At 40.2% G+C, this 23356-nt stretch overlaps 1 protein-coding gene across 6 annotated transcripts in view; it reads right to left on the reverse strand.

Annotated features, from left to right (window-relative positions):
* Window positions 1–23356, reverse strand: part of ARHGEF10 (Rho guanine nucleotide exchange factor 10) — a 118835-nt gene that overhangs the window by 50579 nt on the left and 44900 nt on the right. For 5 of the 6 annotated variants that reach the window (XM_054195615.1, XM_054195611.1, XM_054195613.1 and 2 more), the window contains exons 9-18: window positions 21096–21212; window positions 19807–19921; window positions 17814–17926; window positions 13908–13985; window positions 13500–13679; window positions 12080–12196; window positions 10038–10130; window positions 8376–8546; window positions 7507–7652; window positions 4362–4537 (exon numbers count right to left, since the gene is read on the reverse strand). In XM_054195615.1, the coding sequence (XP_054051590.1) occupies window positions 4362–4537; window positions 7507–7652; window positions 8376–8546; window positions 10038–10130; window positions 12080–12196; window positions 13500–13679; window positions 13908–13985; window positions 17814–17926; window positions 19807–19921; window positions 21096–21212 (1306 nt within the window). The remainder of the gene's footprint in view (window positions 1–4361; window positions 4538–7506; window positions 7653–8375; window positions 8547–10037; window positions 10131–12079; window positions 12197–13499; window positions 13680–13907; window positions 13986–17813; window positions 17927–19806; window positions 19922–21095; window positions 21213–23356) is intronic. The other variant, XM_054195616.1, reaches the window with a different exon arrangement.

The following is a 23356-nucleotide window of genomic DNA, read 5'->3' on the forward strand; positions in this document are numbered from 1 at the left end:
ATATACAGATTCCTGTTCATGCCAAAAATATTCATCTTTTCAGTACTATGAATGTGGCTGTGCTTCTGTATATGGATCAGTTGGGAAGGAGACGGAAACAACAACAGCCTATCAGAAACAGTATGTGTATTTACTGTGGAAGAACATTATCTTGCATTTTTCTGCAAATGTTTCTACAGAAGAAAATTACACATCAGGCTTCTTTGGTACACAGAGTTAAGATAACTACTTCCACAGGAACCATCCAGGTGTGATGCCAGAGACTCAAACTCACAGACTTTCAAGCAAGACAAACTCCAATACATGAAATAGGACCTTGCCTGATTTCCTCAGAGAAATGCCATCTGATAAAGATGCTATTTTTTTTCTGAAGTCTGAGAATGTGGAATGTTTTTTGCTTTAAATATCATTAGAGGAAGCAGACACAAGTTAATATTGCCCTCCACTAGGAAACAATATTAGAACAATACAAATAAAGGACTCTGCCAAGTTGAGACTTCAATCCTTCTCCACATTTGTAACTAAAAGAACTCACGGTCTACTTCTGGTGCTAAGGGAAAACAATAGGAATAAGGCAAAAGCGCATCAGGGACAGGAGCAGCATAACAGAATAATACTCTAGGAAATTGTCCTGCTTTCCTCTCCACACCCTCAGGCCACGCAGTTTCTCCAGCCCAAAGACAAAGGGCTTAATAAAACAGACATGAACTTAAAAACCCCTAAATGTGTTCTCCTCTAGAATTCAAAGACAAGACACTGGTATAAAAAGCAGAACTGGGTAGAAAACTGCAAATTTATCATTTTGCCAAGTGAAAACCAAGTTCATGCAGCCCTTGCTTTCCACCTTAGAAGAGTATTAAAACATGCCCTTGATTTACACGTCCTCATAAAACCTTTCAACATTTCAGCAGTTACATATTGCAGCCTGTACGAGAGGAATTAAAATTCAGCTATTAATTTCATTGTAGCACCCAAAGTAAAGTTTGTATCTTTAAATTATATTATCCTTTCTTGCAGCGTGGTAGGAAGCTGAAAGCACCAACTGGATTTAGCCAATAATAAATAGCGAGATACGCTTATGACAGTTGCCTCCTCATAAAAAGGATTTTGGCAGAGAAAAGAGTACCATGATAAGAGAAATGTAACTAGTAACAAGTAATCCTCACAAGGACACAACCAGAATCCATCAAGAATCCCTGCTAATCACAGCAGTAAAGTGAGAATTATCAACCTTATAGGGGTCAAGTACTTAACCTGATGTGCTGCAGACACAATCCAACTTTTCTGCATCCTCCAGAAATGGAAGAGGTGACCCCCCCTGCTACTAAATGCTTTTCACAGGACCATCATTATTCTGTATCTTTCCAGTTCCCACAAACTGTAAATTAAAACTGAAAATAAAGTCTGAGACACGGTTCTACATCATGGAAGCAGGATTTTTGCCTGCAGCATCCCACATTGTTCTTGATCATCAGATGTTATTAAAACCACAGTCTGTGAGGCCACTGGGATTTCACCACACCAGTTCCTTGGTATACTCTGAAAACAGAGGGAAACACAACATAACTTTACAACGACTGTAAAGTCATGCAGTTTCAGGCAGAGAATGACAATATTTTGCTGGTAGTGCTTTGCAATTTGTGGTAAATATCCAATAGTCTCACTAATATGCGTTACTACCATTATAAAGATTATGTCATCATCAACTATAAAATGCAGCATCTTGGCGGGTGCAAACAAACAAGCAACAGTGAACCCTTACAAAGTCTTACGAGTCCTGTCCCTCTGCAGGAAGGCTGTGCTTTCTGAGCTTCTGCATTCTTTAGCAGCCGAGAAGACTGGAACTAAGGGGGCAACTCGACAGAATAACTAACACGATTAGTGGTGTCTTCAAACTTCTCTATACAGGCCAATTCAGAGAAGTCTGCATTCAGAGTAGCACTGCAGACACAACAGTTCATGCAAATAGCAAGGCTATGCTCCTCCTCTTTCATGATTGGTTATATTCAACTTAGTTGGATTATTTGGTAGAAATGTTTCATTAAAGCTGAGGGAAGATTTATTCATTTGTATAACCAGTATCCTTCATATCCTTTTTAATTCTTATCTTTTGATCTCTTTTATTAGAAGACTGAATTAATACAATGATCAGAGCTTACCAAGAGAACAAATAGTTCAGCTCATCTTTCACCTGTTGAATACCGTTTAACCTGAAAGTTGGAACTACAAATGATGTACAAAGTAATTTCTTTTTTTTTTTTTATGCTGTCACCAAACATCATGAAACTGAGAAACCTCAAAGCCAAGAGGTTCAAGTAGGTTCTACAGGACTGTTTGGGTGAGAGTTTTTCTTTCTCCCCTTACATTCCACTTCCCATCTGATCTTGCTGACAGGCAAGGATTTGGTCTAATCACCTGTGAAGCTGCTGCACAAAGTTGCAGTAGGAATATTCAGCCCTTGGGGGAACTGGTGGATGAAAAGCTGGACATGAGGCGGCAGTATGCACTTGCAGCCCAGAAAGCGAAACATATCCTGTGCTGCTTCAACAGAAGTGTGGCCAACAGGTTGAGGGAGGTGATTCTGCCCCTCTACTCCACTCTGGTGAGACCCCACCTGGAGTCCTGTGTCCAGCCTTAGAGCCCTCAGTGCAGAAAAGACATGGACCTGTTGGAGTGGGTCCAGGGGAGGGCCATGAAGATGATCAGAGGGCTGGAGCACCTCTCCTGTGAGGACAGGCTGAGTTGGGGTCGTTCATCCTGGAGAAAAGAAGGCTCCAGGGAGACCTTATTGCAGCCTTTGAGTACTTAAAGGGGGCCTACGGGAAAGATGGGGACAAACTTTTTAGCAGGGCCTATTGCAACAGGACAAGGGGTAATGGTTTTAAACTAAAAGAGGGAAGATTTAGGTCAGATAGAAGGAAGACATTTTTTGCAATGAGGGCAGTGAGACACTGGAACAGGTTCCTTAGAGAGGTGGTAGATGCCCCATCCCTGGTAACATTTAAGGTCAGGTTGGATGGGAATCTGAGCAACCTGACCTAGTTGAAGATGTCCCTGCTTATTGCAGGGGGCTGGACTACATGACCATTTAAGGTAACTTCCAACTCAAACTATTCTGTGATTCTATATTCAATAAGCTGTTCCTCCCACACTCACGTACAAGAGAGACCCCCAGTTCTAAGTAATATGTTCCCTTATACACAGTCCTCTCAGAGTCATGCATACAGCAGCTAGTAAATAATATAAGACTTTTAGTCTCATTGTCTTAAGTAGTCCATTAATGCTTAAAAGGAGTTACAGGAATTAAGTCACCCTTGAAACAGAGACATAAGTACCTACAAAAATTTTCTGTAGCTATTTACAAAGGGAGGAGCAAGAAGACCTGACAACCACCATCCTGCAGAATATGGGGGTATCAAATGCTGCAGATGCACTTCAGATCATTCTGAAGTGTAACATTTATGCCTCCTTACAGCACAACTGTGGGAAAATTCATGAGGCCAAGGGTGCAATACTAAATAAATGTAGTGTGGAAATAATGCCCAGAGCTAGAACTGAAACCCATGTAAATTAGAGCCCATTAATAAGGATCACAATCTAGATATATTAAATGCACTTGAAAACACAATATTTAGACAAAATAAAGGATATAAAAATAACTCATCACATATGAAAGGCTAGCCACTGAGTAAACTCTTGAAATTCACACATCTCTTGAGGGCAGTTGGCAGGCTTGTATGAGGGATTAACAAGCACAGAAAGAATTTGCAAACTTCAGAGCCTGAGGTCATTTTTGGAGAGAGGCTAGGACAAAATTACCTATTGGCATATTGTTTCAAAATAATTCTTTAAAATTAAAAGTGAAGTTTTTTTCTGAAGCGCTTGTTACTACGTTTGAAGGGTGGGATACTGTGAGCTTGAAAGAAGTAACTTGTGTTACCCCTTGTGTCCAGACTCTTATTCCACAGCAATGAGGTGGCTGCTCATATTTGTTGAGAGAAACTTCCTTGCTTTAACTATGGGAGAAAAAACATATGCTCGACCAGCTACCACGGGACAGCTGGCACACCAGACCAAAACAACCTTTTTGCATGCCCACACACATTCATGCTTTAAAACTCTTTATGCATTCATGCATAAAACTCTAAACTAGGAAAAATACAAGTAATTCATGTTGCAAGGCAGGAGACTGGCTATCACTTTATGCATTCTCGCTTTCCAAAGAAAGAGGTTATGCTACTGTTCAGATTACAGAAGTCTTCATGCACAAAACGCTTTCCTTTTTTTTCAGTAGCCCATTGAAATTCAAATATGGATTTTAACAAAGAAGTCAGTAAAAGTCAATAACTCCTGTCACTTACTTGGCTTAGAGTTAATGACGACATTTTCAGCAGAGTGCTGGGGTGGAAACCTGCAGTTCTCTCCTTGGCCCTCACTGCTGCCATACTCTATGACTTCCACTTGTCCCAGCGGCACGCTCCACTTCAGTAAATACCTCTGGCCAGTTGTCACGGTGCCACTGCTTTCATAGGAAGAGCTGGAAGATGCACAAATTATTGTTGTGATGAGCAACTATGTTTCATGGCATGCTATTTATTATTTTAGCTTCTAAAATCAGTTTGTCAGTCTGAGTACCGTGCATAACTTGAAACAAATACATGCATCAGGCTGACTTTTGTGACTGACCTTTCCTGGAGTGCAAAGAGCAGCTATGCAGGTGCAGATAATCTCATTTACAAACAGCATAGGACTGCCAACAACAGTCCCTACGTTTCTATAACAAAACATAAATGACCATCTTTTAAGATCAACATGCTTTTGACATCCTATTACAAGTGCTTAGGATGACACTTTGGCTCCATATTTTCCCAATTCTTTTTAAAAGGTGCTCAAAAGAAGTAACCGCTACATTTTGGGAAGTATGGAGGATGAGACCTTTGAGTGAATACCGGCAGCAGGATGGGTAATGTAACCTCCCAGGGGCTGAGGAGCTAACATTTCTGCCAAGCCCCACAGCCCAGGATGTTCTTTACAGCAGACCTTTGCAACTGCTGTGGCTCCTGAGAGCAATTCCACATCAGTTGCTGCCAAAGGAAGCGTGTATCGCAACAGGCATTTCAGAGGAAAGAGCACACTGAGGAAGCTCACTGGAATAGAAATGGCATTAATACTCCTTTTTCTTTGTTTCCTTCATTCCCTTATTCACATTCAACCACATATAACAAACATTTATTACAAAGGACAAGCGAGATGTTAAAGTGAATAAAAAAGGTTTACTTCACAGAAAGCATGACTGAAATGGAGAAGTCAAATGCTCGGGAAGAATCAGCAAGAACGGTACTAGCTGATGATCAGCTAGTCAGCTACCTATTTGCAACACAGTCATACTTTTGTTTCAATGAAGAGGCAAGTATGAACAAAAAACACAAGTGCCACAGCTTAAGTAAATATTTATCAACTCTTGATCTAGTTCAAAAGAAAGAAAACAAGACTAGGCAGGACACAGCTGTTCAGTCACTAGGGATAGCATCCACCCTGTCCAACTCCTGCTACTTAAAAGTTAGGTCTCCGGTTTGAGCCGGTCATCTAGACTACATGTGAAGAAGGATCTTCTAAGGGTCATGTACTCTGTAGAAATACAAATGTTTTGCCAGCTACAGAAAATTAGTCCCCAGGCTCCTGGGACATCTGACTGTTTCTGTAAAGGTTGGACAAAAGGTGGTTAAGAAAAGTGAGCCGATACACACTGCGGAGCTACACGTGCATGTAAAGCGTCTGAAGAAGTCTACAGCTCCAGGGTAAATGTGCAGGCATCACCTTGAAAACCACTGCTGTAGCAGAAGCCTAGCTTAGGAAAGATGCCTAACTTCTATACAGCTAAACTGAAGAGAAAAAAAGCTCATCCTGCTCAAGCTGAACAAGCAAGTTGTACATTCTATAGCATATGTTTATTTTGAACAAAAACTTCTGGACTGGATACAGGTGTCACATGTGAAATCTGACAGATGATTTCCTTCAGCCCCTAACTATATTTTGCATGACAAAGGTAGTTTCCTTCTGCAGTAAAAATCTAAGAGTGGTCCATGAAATCGCAGAGGAATCCTAAATCCATGCACAGCTTGCAGGTGTGCCCACCTGCAACTGAACACCCCAAGAAAGTTACAAACCCTTTTTTTGCTAGTGAAAAAAAACTAAAAGTGCACTCAACTAGTCTTAAAACCCCCTTTTTATATAAATAAATGGGTTAGAAAGCAAACCTTAACTGGTGAAGAAAATCATAATTAAATTTTTCAGAGACAGCAAACCCCCATGAAACCTGCATGCCCAATTACCATCCCAAGGGAGGTTGCTCAGAGCCAGTTAATGCCCACAGAAACAACAGTGCTGTGACAAACGGAACTGCTGACTTAATAAGGAACCCAGGGAATTGGCATGATCATGAACTTTTCACATGGAAATGGAATATGGACTGCACATTGCTACTTCAGGGACAAATACAGAAAATCCAAGACGATGACAGTATGGGAGAAGATAAAATATAAACAGTTAAAAGCAATTTTCTTGCAAACAACAGTAAGAAAATATGCAGGTGTCACTAAGGAACTGCAGAATTTGTAAAAGAAAAGAATCACACAATAATTGACACAAATAAGCTTGCTCATTTTCTGAAGCGCAGTTATTACATGGCACTTCTCACACACTAACATGAGACCAAGCATTCACATGCTTACAAAAATATGAACTGTATTCATACTTCAGTAATAAAAGAAGGTATCGACTTATATTGTGCTTAAGAAAAGCTGTTCTTGGAAGACTTTAATGGTCCACATTTTCTCTGTCAGAATGCACCATCACATAAAGCAATTTATGACACAAGCAACATCTGAATGTGAGTGTGACCTTGGCATACACAGAGTTATAGTAACAGTAATAACTACAGCCAACTAAAACACAGAAGGCCCTACGAAAAAATGCTTTCTTCAAAGCACCTCAGCTTTAATCCTTCAGTGTCTGGTCTCAGAGATAAAAACCCTTCCCCAGCTGTAACTTTGTTAGTGAACTCCAGGTTTGTTCTGGCTACATGCATTAGCTTCGTGCTTTGGTTTGGGTTTTGTTTTTGTTGGGTTTTTTTGGTTTGTTTTTTTTTTTATTTTGAAAACTACGTCAAGTTACAGATTTGTGTGTGTGTGTGACAGTACAAATTTAAGGACAAAGAGAAAAAAAATCCTACCTTGGCATGCCTGTGCTCCACTAAACACCACTACACAGCAATAACTGGACACTACAGAACATTTCTGTCTGTAATCTCTAACTCTTAAAAATTTACTCTAGAACTTTGAAACATCAGCAGGGAATTTAGAGGACTGCTAGTTATCCGTTTATTTTGAATACTCCTAGAAATCATTAGCCATAGTAAACACAACAACAACAAAAAATTAATTCAGTGTCATTTTTTCCACGGCTGAAGCTTGAATAATCATTTAAAAAGTGTGAGCCAAGTCTTACCGAATATTTACTGTTGCACACATCAGGACATCATTTAACATGAAAAGTCGTCGTTCTTTGGTTTTGATAATTTCTCCTTTGTCATTGTAAACTGTCTCAACCATATCATCAGTCCGTATGAGGTATCTGTTTCCACTGCTGAGTAGCTATATTTAAAAAAAAAAAAATCAACATTGTATGTTACACATGTTAGATCTAACAACTGGTGCAAAAAATAAAAGAAAATACAACAGGTTAGCACTTAGCACTTGCCATCCTAGTACCAGTGTTTGCAGGTGGATTTGCTACGTGAATTAAGCCTCTTTACTGATACGTAGTTTGAAGATTGTTCCTTCCTACCTACTGTCTTCTACAGTTCTTTAAAGACATTTCTATTCAATGATGCAAACACATGAATGAAATAGACTGGGATGTTCCTTAAACAAGGAAGACCTTGAACACATTCAACAGCATATCTTGAACTGCTCCACAGTCGGAAGCACTGCAATACAAGGAACTAGTTCCTTCCTTTATACAGGAGTAATTCCTCAGTTCCAGGATAAATTCAAAATTCAATTTTGAATTTATCGCCAGAAGACATGCATGAGACTTTACTACAGGATGAGGAAACAGGTTTATCCATACACTACCACAGAACATGAATGCTGCTGCTGCTGCTGTTTCAGCACGTTGCCCACTCCATCCAGCACACAGTGGCTTAACCAGGGAGCCTAATTCAGCCCTGGAGGTAGCTCACACCTCACCTCTACCTCTAGAATGACCTCACAGAAAAACCCCAGGTGTCTCTTTGGTGTCCATTCTAAAGATTGATCAAGGCTCAGAAACTATTAACATACTAACTCTTCCATCACACGTTCTTACTTCCTAACCTTGTTCAGATACCGTTCGTTCATTGCTTTTGCTATTTGTTTTATTTCACAGCGCTGATCTGCATCCCTTTTCCTTTCATTTAACTTCTCTGCCAGTGTTTCAAGTTCTGTAAGAGCCATCTGTAGAGGTAATCTGTCGGGATGTCCTTTATTAGTGTTCTTCAACATATCCTGAGGAGAAGCGATAAAACAAACAAAAAATTTAAAAAAAAAAATCAAATTTAATTTCAAAGTCAAGTTCAAAAGATTACAGGATGTAGTATTATTGCTACACTCTTTACCCAAGTACTACTAAAGAACAAGACCAACGGACGCCTAATGAATGACACCTAATGAAGACAGCACATTGCTTATTTTCCTGAATACCTTAGTAGTTCTGAAAAAGATACTGAACAAGGTCACATACTGCTTATTTACAGGAAGAAAGTATAGCAAAGGAACTTGAAAATAGGCGTAAGAAAATTAAACGTAAAGGTAAATTAAGAAAATGCACATCTTATTAAGCACATTTTGAAAATCAATATCATAGTATAATATATAGGTGTCTGTAAACAATGATTTAAAATTAAACTTCTCTGATATTTAGTATCATAATAATATTGTGTTACCTTTATTACTGTTATTATTCCTCACTAAAACACTGACAGCATACTCATCCCAAAGTAGGGGACATTACTTCATGGAGGTTGCAAGAGGCCCTAAAAATCTTTCCCTTTTGTAGACATGCAGTGGAACAGTTTGAGTGAAATTTTTGCTTCTTTCCCATAGTGCTTAAAAGTCCCTATGTATTCACTATGGCTTCCTGCCACAATAAACTCCATTTCTTCTGTTTACTCAAAAACTCTTGCCATGACTAGCTACCTGCATAATCCCCCCATGACTTTCTCTGCTTCTTCTCCCATAGTAATTCCTGGACCTGCATTCCAAACCTTGTCCTCCTCTGTGGCACCTGTAAAAACACAGCTAACTCATAGCGCTCGCCAGGATAGACTTGCTCCGGCCTGGAAGGAGTTACAAACAGCGTATGTTGGTCTGGAGCAGGTCTGCACCGGGGAACTGTGCTCTTCTACAGCTCAACTCCCTGTTAAGAAGAGACCCAAGGAGCCCCTGTCAAATCCCCAGTTTCCATGGGAAGGAAAACAAGGTGCTGCAGGTCAGAAGGAAGCTGCAACACACTTCAGCAGGTCCTGTGAGCCAAGTAGTAAGGCAGAGAGTGCACTTTTGTTCCACATCCCACATATATTCTGAACTATCCAAGGCATTAATTACATCCTCTTCTATTTTTCTTAAATGGAAAGTAATGCCACAAAGTTCCTAGCGGTGTTTTGAAATGTTATTAGCTAATGAACTGATATGAACAAGTAGTACACCTGAACTACAGCTTTACTGCAACATGACTTACAAGCTAAATCTAACCTAGCAAGTAATCTAGAGTAAGTCTAGTTTACTAAGATTTTCCCTGCAGTGTATTTACTGCCTGTAATCAGACTACAAGATCAGTGTGTTATGATGGACGCAAATTTTTTCTTTGTTATTTCCCCATGATCCAGTGGTCACTTCCACTGAAGTGTGCTCCTCCAGCAGAAGGCGGCTGCCACGCAATACCACAAGCAAACCACAGAAGAATGCAACAAAAGCATCCCTTTGGTAAACATTACTTACCTGCAATAGCAGAATGAACTGTGGAAAGCGCTGGATAGGTTTCATCATTAAACCATACAGTGTAATTCGATCAGGGCTTGACTCCTGGCACTGCTGCAATGCAAGAAAGTCACACTGTTTACTACCATGAGTGTATTTCCATCAGTTAAAGACTGAAAGGAAAACATTTCCTGAAAATTCTTCTACATCATTTACATTAATTGTAACAGTGATAGTGTAAAGATTCCACTTACTATAAAGATTTCATTAAAAATATTAAATCTTTAAAAAAATATATCACTATTAAAATGATGGCATGTCACTGAACTGAAATCTCCTCCTTAGATAAATACAGCTGGGATAAAGCCACACCAGCAATGCAGCACCTATGCATATATCGATACAGCACATTCTTGCTTTTTACGCAAGCAGTGCACTGAAATGCCTGCTTAACTTCAAGCACAACAAAGGAAAAGTACTTGTTCAAGGTCTTAAATCTGAAAAGTGTAAGCGATCTGTTGATTTATAGTCCGTAATTTACTATTGCTGCTCTGTTTCTTGGGGCTAAGAGACTATAAATCTCTAACTACCTATGTTTTCTTTTAAAAGGAAATCTAAGGAAAACATCATAATCTCAGTGCTATGCAAACAAAAAGAGATTTTCATTTTCTTTATTAAAAGAAACTAAGGAAAAGAACATTGATGTATGTTTGGAAAGAAAAACATAAGGATCCATTATTTTGGTTATCAGGACTGGCAGATAAAACCAGACAAATTTCATTTGCATGCGCAGAAAAAGCCCTGTTTGAATAAGACATTTCAGCATTTGGAAACATTTTGGCCAAAATCAGGTAAGCAAAACCAGGGAGAGTAGAGGAAATACTCAACATTAAAAACAAAGCAAACCCATACAATATTAAACTGGTGTTGTGCTTAAATTGCTATTTATTGCTACAACTATCAGCCTCACAACAACTTGTTTTCATACTTATCCCCACTTTTTTTTTTTGCTCAAACAGCAGTAGTGAAGATTCTGGTCTTCATTGCTGATGGGCAAACAAAAAAGGAAGGTACAGAAATGTTTTCTGTCCTCAGAGTTCGGTTGTGAGTCCCCAGCTGTGAGCAGCACCAGCACTGACAAGCAGCGATGAGAGGTGTAAGTTATGCCTCTGTTGGAACAACGGGCACTCTCAAGAGTGTGAGAGGTATGAAGTGATTATACGCTCACTACAGAGTCTCATCTTCATGGTGCCTAAGGCTTCCAGAATATAATCCTGTGTAGTACACGCCACATGCCAAAAAGTGTTAGCTAATTTTAAGATCTGAATACAGATTAGGAATCAGCCCCCCTGCCACCCTTCTCCAGGCAACCTAATTGCTTCTCTGTTTAGTTTGCCTAGGGCACCCAATTTCAGTGTTTGGTGGACCACTGCAACAGACGTGATAGGGTGACAGCTCTGAGAGGCACACTCAATCCAGGACTCTTGGGGAACGGGACAAGCAGAGCTTCCAGGCTCTCAGCAGTGGCACAGACAGCCTAAAAGCCTTGCAATGGGTTTTGTGTACCCTCTGTAAGGTATCACTCCTAGGGATTTGCAGACTTCTACTGCATGCATATCATCAGAAGCATCGTATTCATCAGGGTAGTATGCATGCTGCACAAAAACTTGCAACCTCAAATTGGAAAAGTGATTTTCAAAATACTAGGAAATTGCTGTGGAACAGAAATCTAGTTATGCTACTCTGCACAATACAATAAAGAAGTTAAAAGTAAAATAAATCCCAAAGAGGAAGAGGCCAAACACCAATTGCAAACACCAATAAACTTATCTGAACAACAACCAAACTACTCTGCATTTCAAAATACATCCTAGATCTAACATCATGTTATTATTTTGAAAATACACTAGTGGAAGTGAATTTTTGTGCCAAACCCATAAAACCAAAGTCCATAAAAAGCCACACAATATGCAGTATCAGCAGTCAAATTTCCTCCTAACTTACAATTTATACTGTCTTATTTATACCATATGCCCAGCTGTTTTAAGATTGAGTGAACTCACCTTTAAGAAGTCTAAAAAGGCGGGTTTGGTGGCACATGTTTTCTTGAGAATCCCTACTGCTGTACTGAAGTTGTTTACATATTCACTGTATGCATCCAATACCATAGATTTAGAAAACTGAAAAGATAAAAGGGTAGACCTTAACTATAAATACAAAAGATCCCTGAAAGCATAACTATCTAGACCTCTGACCATTAAGGCCTCGCCTTGCTCAGAGCTAAGGGCTTTGCTTGGACTAGTGCTGGATCTACAGAAATACTGGTGATGCCCAATATAATCTTTCTGTAGAAGACAGGCTGGAAAGCTAAAGATGTGACAGCTGTGAATTACAAAATGTAAATTTACAGAAAGAGCTTCATCTTGGCTACGACATTAGGGCAGACCCTGAGGACAGTGGGCAATCAAAGGGCATCCACTGAGATTCAAAGCAGCTGCTGGGATCCCCTGATCATCTCACTGCTGCCTCTCCTCCAGATTTGGTGAGCCGGCAAAGCCTCAGGGCCTTCATGCCCCATCTTCAGCTGGAAGGATTTACTGAGAAAGCAGACAGACTGTGCGGTCCGCAAACAGCGATGTGAGGGGTAAGACTGCTGCCCATTGCCACCTTAGTAATTTTATCCCTCTCTTCTGGAGATCTGGTCTCATTAACACCACCTAACGTGCTTCAGTCAAAACAAGACAGGTTTGCTTTGAACACCAAATCTTTAGTAACCATTTCATTTTGACTGGCATGAGGTCAAAGCACTCAGAGACGCAGATCCCAGCTCTCTTAAAGCAGGCATGAAAAGGTGGTAGTTTCCAGCAGCTGGGTGGCAACAAAACAAAGCACTCAAACCAGCAGGTAGGCAGCCTTTTCCACCCACACACTCATGGTGGGAACAATGCCTTTTATCAACCAAGACCACTTCTTGTTCTCCAATTTAAAGCAGTGGCTAGTTCAGCTCTTTACCAGCTGGACTTCCTTTAAGGGTGGGATAGTGTTTTACAAATACGCTTTACCTGTGCCCCAGGCTCAGTCAAAACCCAGGAATTCAAGACATCAACTACTGTGTTTTTTTCCCACTCCCAACAAAGATATTATGTATGACTACCTACTTTTTAAGAGATGCTGAACCTCAGATTCGCCTTAATTTTGGTGGGTTTGTGAATCTCTATCCTCTTAGAAACTGTTTGTTTAAATGTCTGAAAGCTTGATCAAAAGCCTGAAAATTTTGCCCACAATCCTTTCACATCTGCCGACCAAGCTGAAGACGTGTTGGTGTCAGTTTCCATACCAGGATGGTACATATATATTTTCTGACAGTTGCCACAGGCATTAGAGAATATGGGAATAAAGTGGGCAAGTTAGACAGAAAGATATGGAGGTGGAATAACAAGCCTAAATTAAAAACAGATTATCTGTTCAGATGCATTTGCTTACTGAAGCAACAAAGACATCACCGATCATTTCAACAGAGTCCCACTCAGATACACGACTCGCCAGCGCAATCTGAAACATTGAATGGCACTGAAGAATTTCCTTAATTCGATAAAAGACCATTTTGAGTTTTCTTTCACTCAATAATTTTGGTTCCATATCTGAAAGAGGCTTCTCATATTGCTGTAGAGAAAAAAAAAATAAACAGATTTAAACAACAGCAACAAAAAGAAGGGTCTTCTACAAGCCGAAAAAAACCCAACTTATGTAACAGTATACACACACAAAATCTCTAAACATTTGGCATGAAGCATCTGTAGCAAAGCCTATGTGAGTCGTACGACACATTCTTTAAGGATTTGATTACTTTTCAAATTTCCAAACTATAAAATGCAAAAGATATAAAGGTACCTCCAGGATTCTTTTGAGAGCATCCACATAATTCTTCTCACTGTCAACTACAGAGCCCAAAATATACCTCCTCACGACCTGTTGAAGAAACAAAGTTTCGTCTGAAGCTCTAATCAGTTAATACATTCATTATAGTTGGGAATTCTGATGATAAAATTCTCACATTAATAAAATACAAAACAATTTCCATACTGGAACGGCAATAAAATAATACTGTACCTCTTCAAAAGTAATTATGTTTACGATTATCTAAAATTATCTATTTAATTTAAAGAACACAACAGTTACTGCATCTATCTCTATAACCTTTGCTGACTGTTGCAATTCCAAGCTTTACTTTTGAAACTTTTTTTTTTTTATTTTAGATGTATACATTTAGGCATTAATATAAATAAAAATAGGTATAAGATGATGTTGGCTACTTTGGTGAATTGATGCAACAAAATAGGTAACCAGTTTTCAAAATCAGTCTTCAAGATTAGTTTTCTTTTTTTAATGTTTTATAAATTTCTTAGGAGTAACCTGAAGGACAAATGAGCAACCATTAACTGCCTTTTTAAAGTAAGGTCATATAAACTGTACCACTGAGAAAGTATCTAAGCCAGTCAGCATTTCTTTTTGGGCATTACCATGCATAAGTGAAAACCCCATCTCATCTATATTCGTACCCATTGACAGAGTTGTAAGAGCTTCAGGATACGCTACCATATTTCATGTTTACAAATTACAGGCTATTTATCACACCTCCTTCTCCACCTCCTGTTCCTGCAATTCAGCGGAAACACACATCATATGCACGTGCAGGTGACATGACAGGAAGGACTGGGGAACTGATCTGGTTTAGAATTTAAAATTTAAACTTCTTACTGTTATTGATTAGATTTCTGGATGATTTTAAGGGTTTGTTTTCACCCAAATCCATTTCCTAATCCAGCTCATCCCAGGGCTTTCAGAAGTGGGAGTCTGAGGGAGAAGACAGCACAAGGGCAGGCTCAAACCACTCCTCACAATTACAAAGGAAGGCAAAACTGCTTCTTTTGCTATTTTAAGCCAGCCTAAATGACCATGAAACTCAAATCTCAGACTTGCTTCTCTGTTCCTGATCCCCGCAGCCTCCTGCCTTCTCCGCCATGGCCATCTTTAATTCTCCACACGTATTTTGCATTATTAAGTGCATGTTATGCAAGGATTTTCTTTCAAGTACTGGCATTTCAAAGGAAGACTTCAAAATTTTCTGAGGCCTTGCTTAAAGATATCTACAGTAAAATCAGTTGTGTTTAATTTGTGTTCAGAATGGACTGAGCAGCGTCTTATTTGCTATAATGTACCAACTGCTCTGGTAAAGGATCCTAACACTAGTTTTAGTCACAGTCCATTCTTCTGAAATGAATAAACATCTGTAGAAAATGTTTTTTTCAAGCTCTGTAATACACAAAAGGGATACTTCATAGTCCCTACAGGTTATTGCAATAGATCTGCACAACTTACAAGAGGCTTGCAGGCACGTCTCACATTTATATTCACATTTTTGCTAGTAACAGCAGCGTACAAACATAAACAACTTATGAATTCAGGTCCCAGTGTTACAATGAAGCAAAAGCTATCAGGACTGAGACCCAAGGCAGGACAGTGGTTAAACAGGCACCAGGTTTTCAACAAAAGCTATCGTGCCACCTGCTGTTTAAAACAAGCACGTTTCATGAAGTCAGCTCGTTGAGAGAGCGGTCGGGGTTGGAAGGGGCTTCTGGCCTTCACCCCTCTCCGGCTGGGATGCCCAGGGCCACTGGGCCATCTGCCGGCCATGGCGCAGGGTTACCCCGTCCCACAGCCAGGACTTGTGTTGGCCTCTGTTGACCTGCTGGAGTTTTTCTTTCAGCCTCAGCCCACCAAAGCCACGCTGACCAGCAGCCCCATCCTCCCACATGTGGCCTGCTGCACCCCTCCAATTTGGTATCCCCTCCAAACGTGCACCACAGCTGGTAACCAGATCATTAATAAGGCATTAAACACCACAGGCCCCATACGTGCTCCTGAAGGACACTAGTAACACTGACCACCCACTGGACTTTGCACCGTGGACTACCACCTTCTGAGCATGGTGTCCTCACCTGTTTTCCACCCACCTTCTAGTCCACCCATACAAATTATCTCTCACCTATATGGCTACAAGGGTACTTCAGGAGACTGACAAGAGCCTTGCTAAAGCAGAGGTAAATGACATCCTCTACTCTCCTCTGTCCGCAAGCCAGTCATCTCAAAGGGACTCAAGCCGGTCAGGCACGAATGGACTCGGGTCCATCTATGCTGAGTGTTCCCAATCACCCTGCTGTCCTCCTGAACCCAGAAATAGCTCCCAGGAGCATTTGCATCACCTTTGCAGGGACTGAGGTGAGAGCAGCCTGGATCCTCTTTCCTGCTCTTCTCGAGGATAAGAGTGTGACATTTACTTTTTTCCAGTCTTCTGATCACTGTGATCTTAGACAACAGAGCAAGGCCTTACCCTCAGCGCCCTTAAATCCATCCCATCTGGTCTCAGAGACACCTCTATGTCCAACTGGCCTCAGTACCCCCCAGCTGCAGGTAATGCTTCACTCCAGCAGGACCTGCCTCTAGGCTTCAGAGGCCTCCTGAGAACATGCCTCACCTGTAAGAGCTGAGGCAAAGGGGGCACTGAGTACCTTAGGCTTTTCAGTGTCCTTTGTCTCTAGGTCCCAGACCATCAAGCAGCAGACCCGTATTTGTCTTAGCCTTCCTTTTGCTGCCATTATACATAGACAAAACCTTTCCTTGCTGCCCTTCACACCTCTAGCTCCAGTGAAGCCTTGGCTTTCCTAAGTCCATTCCTGCCCACGTGGGTAGCTCCTCCTGGGTAAACAGGCAACATACATCATAACCTACACAACAATTATTAGTCTGCTCCAAACTAAGAGCACTCTATTTTTACAAAAGAGGGTACGTTTATTTTTAACTACCTACCAATAAAAACCCAAAGAAAACAGTGAAACTCTCAAACCCTTCTTTGGAAAGAATAAAAAGACAGCAGAGTGATGCTCAGATCTTACATTATAATGAAATCTTACAGTAACGTAAGACAGTTTGGTAGTTGCATTGTTACAAGATTAGCACTTAACTGTGCTAAACACATTAGAAAAATAAACATTACCAAGCAAATAAAAAAACCTATACCGCTCTCATCAACTGTCCCTTAATTTAAGGGGTTTTTTTCTCATTTTCTGAAGGTACTGACTAGCTCACAACTTGACACCACAAGAAGCTAAAAACTCTTATATGGTTATTACTTGTCATAACAACACACTAACATGAACCCACAGGACTTATTTTCAGCCAAAATTTCTAACTGACACTGATTTTAGTGTTTTTTGAAGTGATTTCCACCATGACTGTAGAGTTTGGGGTGGAGAAAAGCAAAATACTCTCTTCTGTTGACTTGATTTTATTGAGAACATATTTTTTTTTTTTTTAATCAGGAGAAACTTTAAAATTCAGAGAGCATAAAGGATATTCTCAGTTAAAATAGAAATCCTGAAGCACCTGGAACAATGTCTTCTGACTCAATAAAAATGTTTAATCTCTTTTCTTTTTCACTCAAAACCATCGCATTTAGTTTAAGTGTTCAGGTGAACACTTACACAGTGAAACAATATAATTATTATAGGTAATTTTATAATGCAAACCAGCATTTTGCATCCCTGGCTGATTCAGGACTATGCAACTATATGCACACATACCAATTTTCAAAAAACTACTTATTCAGTTCTGAGCTTGACGTGCACTTAGTTTACATTAAATGCCAATGTTTGAAGAGCAAGGCACCTGGCAGCCATTGATATAGAGCAGAAAGGGAGGAAAAAGAGGCAGAAGACCATATTTTCAAAAGCCTGCTACCTGCTGCTGGGATAATCCTTCAGGCATAGGAGTCATAATTGCTTCTGTATGCATACAGTCCACATCAATAAATAAATTTAGCTCCTCTTCTTCCAGGCATGATGATCTGTGATCTACAAATAATTTAATAACCAAAATGTCAACTTTTACAACATGTAGATTGAAAGAAGGAAAAAAACAAACAAACAAACAAGCAAAGATCCTATCATCCAAGCACAATAATTACACAGCAGTCTCATTTTCACTTACCAAACAAAAGAAATTTCCTAGCACTTCTGTATCACCTGTGAAATCACATAAATACCACCACCAATAGGTGCTCTAATACAGAACATCTTTCCAAGGTACCTCAAAATCCTAAAATCCACACAGCAGGAGACAGCCTATGCATCTTTTTCTTGACCTCTACTCTCTCTTCACAGCCAGGAGAACAGGGCTGTCCAGACCACAGGACAGGACAACTAGGGTTAAAGCGCTGCAGCTCCAGGGCTGGCAGGTTTTTTTATAAGTAACCTTTGGGAAGAAATTAAACACAGCCATAATACGATCCAGCTTTAAAAGTTCCATACACCCTTCCATAACTGAGCTAAAATAAGTAGCCAAATGTACCAAAGTGTTGGCTTTTGTCAGAAATAAGAGTAAGGGATTCTGCGCTGCTCCCTACATACTAATTCTCTGCAAAAAGCACCACCAAAGCGCAGTGATAGGTGGCAGCACATAGCCAGCCAAAAAAGCAGAAATGAGCAAAGGAGTGATAAAGAAAGAACAGTATGAGAAACTGTGTCTCAGAACAAAAAGGAAGTAAGGGAAGCAGATCTGTCGGCTGGGAGGAATTAATGAGTTTATTTGACAAATTTGTCACTAGCTCCCTGCTGATTTGGTAAGTGGCTAAGGGATTAAACCCTCCACAGATATCCTGTGTCTGCTACCTAACCTCTAGAAATGTAAGGAGGAATGCCAGGCGCACTGTAACACCGCCCTGCTGGAGCAGATAATTTTCTCCTATGCAACAGTAAAAAGTTGAGGATACATTTTTGATCACTTAAGTTCGTGCAAATAACTTTCTGTTTTCTGTCTGTAAATTAGGTAAATTCAGAAGCAGTTAGAGGCAATGACAGGGATGCAAAACGTGTCCTGGTCCTTACGGCTAGGATGCAGCTTTATGTTAGCTCGCACACTAAAAATGTCTAGTTCCAGTCCTGCGGTTTCAGCTTCCTAAAATTGTAGTTTTATAACCTCAGAAGTTACAACCATTCAATTAGTTGGGCAGAAACTTGAGCAGAAAGACATACTGCCTCCCAGACTTATCCTGAAGAAGAGATGTTTGTATTCAGTTACTATCCCCCGCCTCTTGCAAAAATTAACTGTGGACTGCTGCTGCTGCTGCTCATGAGAGAGGGCTGACGTTTGTTCCTAACTAGAGAAACAACACAAATACTTAGAGCTTTTTGATTTCAGACCATTTTCTGTTTTCCCAGTCCAAACTCAGCTTTCATTAAAAACCACCAAACTGTGATAAAGCAGAACAGTCTCTTCCCCTACTTCCACTTAAGTACTTAAGCACAGAAAGTGTTCGTTATCCCTTGGCCATGACAAACTTTTGAAAATAGTCAACCATCACTCCACTGAAAACCATGGCATAACAGCAGACTTTCCTGACATTCAGGAGCTACTTGATGGAGGGAACTGGACAGACTTAGCACCTTAACTCCTGTACACCAATACCTAGATAGCATCTATGACGCTGTTTGGTGGGATTTTTTGTTGGTGGTGGTTTTAAGTGGACACTTCTGTGATCCTCAGGTTTCTTAGGTCACTCAGGTACTTGTCCCAAATCTAAAACTACCCAAGAGGTACTGACAAAACTTCATTCATATAAAGCTGATTTCATGCATCCAGTACTCGGCTCCCGTACAAAAACCTGCTAGGCCATTCACTTTCCTTCTCAGAAATGACTAGAGAGAGTAGCAAACACAGTATAATTAGCACATACCTTGAGAAATAAAAGATTTTGTTCTAATGAAAGAACGACCCTTTTTCACAGCTGCTTTTGTCTTTTCGAGCCCATCTTTGGTACCTTCTCTAGCAGCTCTCATAAGCTTTTGCATCTGTAAGATAAAAAGTACAGTCTACATGTTCAGTGAATAATAGGAACACGTTTGAGCATACCATGCAGAATACTTTCAATCAAAATATCTTTAAAAAGAACACTGTCAAGTAGCTTAGGCTATAAATATAGCCCAAAGTCAAAGGAATATATAGTAAGTACACAGATCCATCAAAGTTCAGACCTGAGCACCTGTGCTTTTTCTTAATAAAATCAAACCTGGAGAAAGGAACTTACTTCATGATAATATTGTATGCAAGCCTAAAACAGCAGAAACACGTAAGAACACTTCGGCATCAAACACCCGAACTCAAAATAGTCTCAAATGCTCAGCTTTACATTATGTAAGAAATAAATACTACGAACAGGTTATTAACAGCCAGGGTCCTTGTCCATCTCCCAATGTCCCACCAACTCTGACAAAGTATTTCTGACCTAAAGATAATCCCCTAGACTCAGTTATGTATTAAGTATATTCTTAAATAAACACTGTTTTGCAGAAAATGTTACAAGTAATAATTTAATTAATTGAAGAAATAAGTTGATTTAATTAAGAATGGCATAATTTTATAATACCCTACTACAGCAAAAAGAAATGTCATTAAAAAAGAAGTGTTGTTTTTCTAGGAAATGTTTATTAAAAAACCCCTGCTTTGTACTTTTGCTTTCCCAAAATGCCACCACGGCAAAAAATCCCCACTCCTGTCAGAGCTGGGCTGACACCATCAGCGACATCAGAACACAAACAAAGCTGTCTTGCTGCAATCGGACAATTTCTTGGTTTGAGCCGAAGCTTTTAGCAGAAACCCAGCCTTTTCACACTGGCTCCATTCTGAGCGGGGAGATTCAGACTCCCCCAGTTTGATGCGGCCGTGGAGAGCCAGGGTCAGGCTGGCCCTGCGGAGGCACCGGGATAAGGGCACCAGTCAGCAGGGAAGGACAATGCCCTGTCTGATCTTCTGAAACTGTTACCATTAAAAATAAACATGAGAAAAGGTCCTTGACAAAGTACTTTTAAGACAAACTGCATAACAGTAATCCGGCACATTTAGAATTCATTTCATACAAATTATTGTTTGCTCTTTCAAGTTATGATTAAAAGAGAAAGACAACATTGTCTGTGTTGGAAAAGCAATCATTTAAACGTAGCTAGTTACAAAAATCAACTACACTACCTTCAGCTCATGTTTTTGCTTTAGTTGCTGAATCTCTACTGCTCCCACAGTGTTTGCCATCAAATCTTTCATCTTTTTTTCATAATGCTCCTTTAAACGCGTTAGGTCATGAGAAAGCTACAGTGTATAAAAAGACACAATCTTTTCAAAAAGCCTGTAGTGCAAACTTTATGCTAAAAGTACTCGCGTATATCATGCATGTTGCCCCGGTCTGCCTACTGATACATAGACAATTGAGGGAAAGTTATCATTTAGGGAAGCTCCAACCTGACAAATGGACCATCACTCCTGTGCATCGCTGAACTTTCTGAAACTCAGCCAGGCGCCTTTCTGCTACGCCGGCAACTACGTAAAGAGAGGGGCAAAGTCACTTAGGCTAAACGAACTGTGTATTAACTACATCGTGCACATCTTTTATAAACTGTATGGAAACAATGCATCAGCTTTAACCATGAGCATCATTCGTTGGAGCACAAACCCTAGTGAGTATATTCCTGACTATCCTTCAAAACAGTGGATAGGAAGAATTCTCAAAGGCTGAAGAACCCGCGGAGGTTGCTGGCACCTGACAAGATGGAGATCGACAGTGCCAGTGAGTTGGGTAAGGAGACACTACAAGGGGAGGATGCAGGGTCTTGTAATTTCCACAGGCATCTGTCATAGCCTCATTGTATGATGATGGCTGTAACCATCTCATCCTTTAACATATCCATTTGCAAGTTAAGGAAACTATCCCAGAGAAATGCTCTGAAATACTAATTAACATTTGTTAAACGTTTTGAGAAAGCCAGATAAAAGAGGTTAAAATGTAACCAGAAAAAAAAAAGAAAATATTTGGTGCACGCTATACCAGAAGCCCATAGAAAAACCCTCGGCTTGATGTTAACAGAGTTATTTGGCAAGACATGAAAGCATCAGGAAAGAGAAGGCCTACTGACTTGAAAACAAAGGGACAGGTCCAGCATTTAGCTCCACTGGGCTAGGTCAGGATGCAATTACCTTCAACACGATGATTCTGGCATTACAGCAGTAAAATGAAGAACAGTATCTGTTTCACAGACTAGAAATATTTAATAGCACAAAAACCTTCCTGTCTCAGAATAAATAAAAATATTCATCAAGAGTCTTAAAGAAAAAGTGACTTTGAGGGAAGTCATACCACCACTTAAAGATCCCACCTCCAACCTTTGTATACTTTTCAACAGACACTAAAAATCATGAGCAAGGCAAGTCCCTCACAGGCTCTGAAAGGCTATAGGGGAAGATGTGCTGGGAAAACACTGTAACATCCATCACAAGACCTGAGGAGAGGTGAGAGTTAGGGCAAGGAATGGATACAAAGAAAAGGTATGAAATCGGGTGGTTTCTGCCTGCTTTTTTGTTTTGTTATTTAATTTCAGCAATTCTAAAGTTTCTGTCTGTCTTCATTCTCCACCAAACCCCTTCTCTAGTTTCCTGACTTCCCCACCTCCCAGTAACCCATCCAGGTGGAGCAGCCCCTCTGACTTCTCCATCCACCAACTAATGTGTTCCTCGGCTTTTCATCCCCATCCTCACAAAGGAATCCTCAAAACCTTATGTCACAGGCCTGGAAATGCCAGCTGCAGGGCAGGACCTCGGAGCACACCTCTCTTCTCCCACCACGCCTCCATCTCTTGCTTGGACACTCTGTGCCTGATCCTGGCACCATCACTCTCAACCCACTGCCAACAGTTTCCTGTGACAGATCTAAATATATTTATAGGTGTTTAAAAACTGGCTTTAAGCCTTGCTTTGTACACATGTGTAAATACACTCTTACAACTATGGCCAAAACTGAAGCTACATATAATAGGAAAAGATAAAAAAAAAACAAAACCCAAAAAAATAAACCAACAGCCATATTAAGACTTACACACTCACATGCAAAGTTATTCCCTAGTCTCTTCCAAAGGTATTAAAAATAATAATAAAATATCAAACTCTGTTTTCTTCAGTCTAGTTAAAAATGCTCCCCCGAAAGAAACAGCTGCAATAGCCTAAACTTGTTAAGTCAGGACAAAACCAAAACAAAACCAGAGGATGAGCACCCAGCTTACAAAGTGCTGACTTAGGTGGGCTCAAGTCTTGCAGTTAATTGCTCACTCCCCGATTTCCAAAGGGCGGGCAGCAAGGATGGAGGTGGCAGGAAAGCAGATAACGTGTACTGGAGGGGAACAGAGACAGCGAGGTTTTTATTCTCATCGAGACAATAAACCTGCAAAATGCAAAAAAATAAAAGG

Source organism: Rissa tridactyla, chromosome 3 (genome assembly GCF_028500815.1).
Source record: "Rissa tridactyla isolate bRisTri1 chromosome 3, bRisTri1.patW.cur.20221130, whole genome shotgun sequence".
In the NCBI taxonomy this organism is placed as follows: domain Eukaryota; kingdom Metazoa; phylum Chordata; class Aves; order Charadriiformes; family Laridae; genus Rissa; species Rissa tridactyla.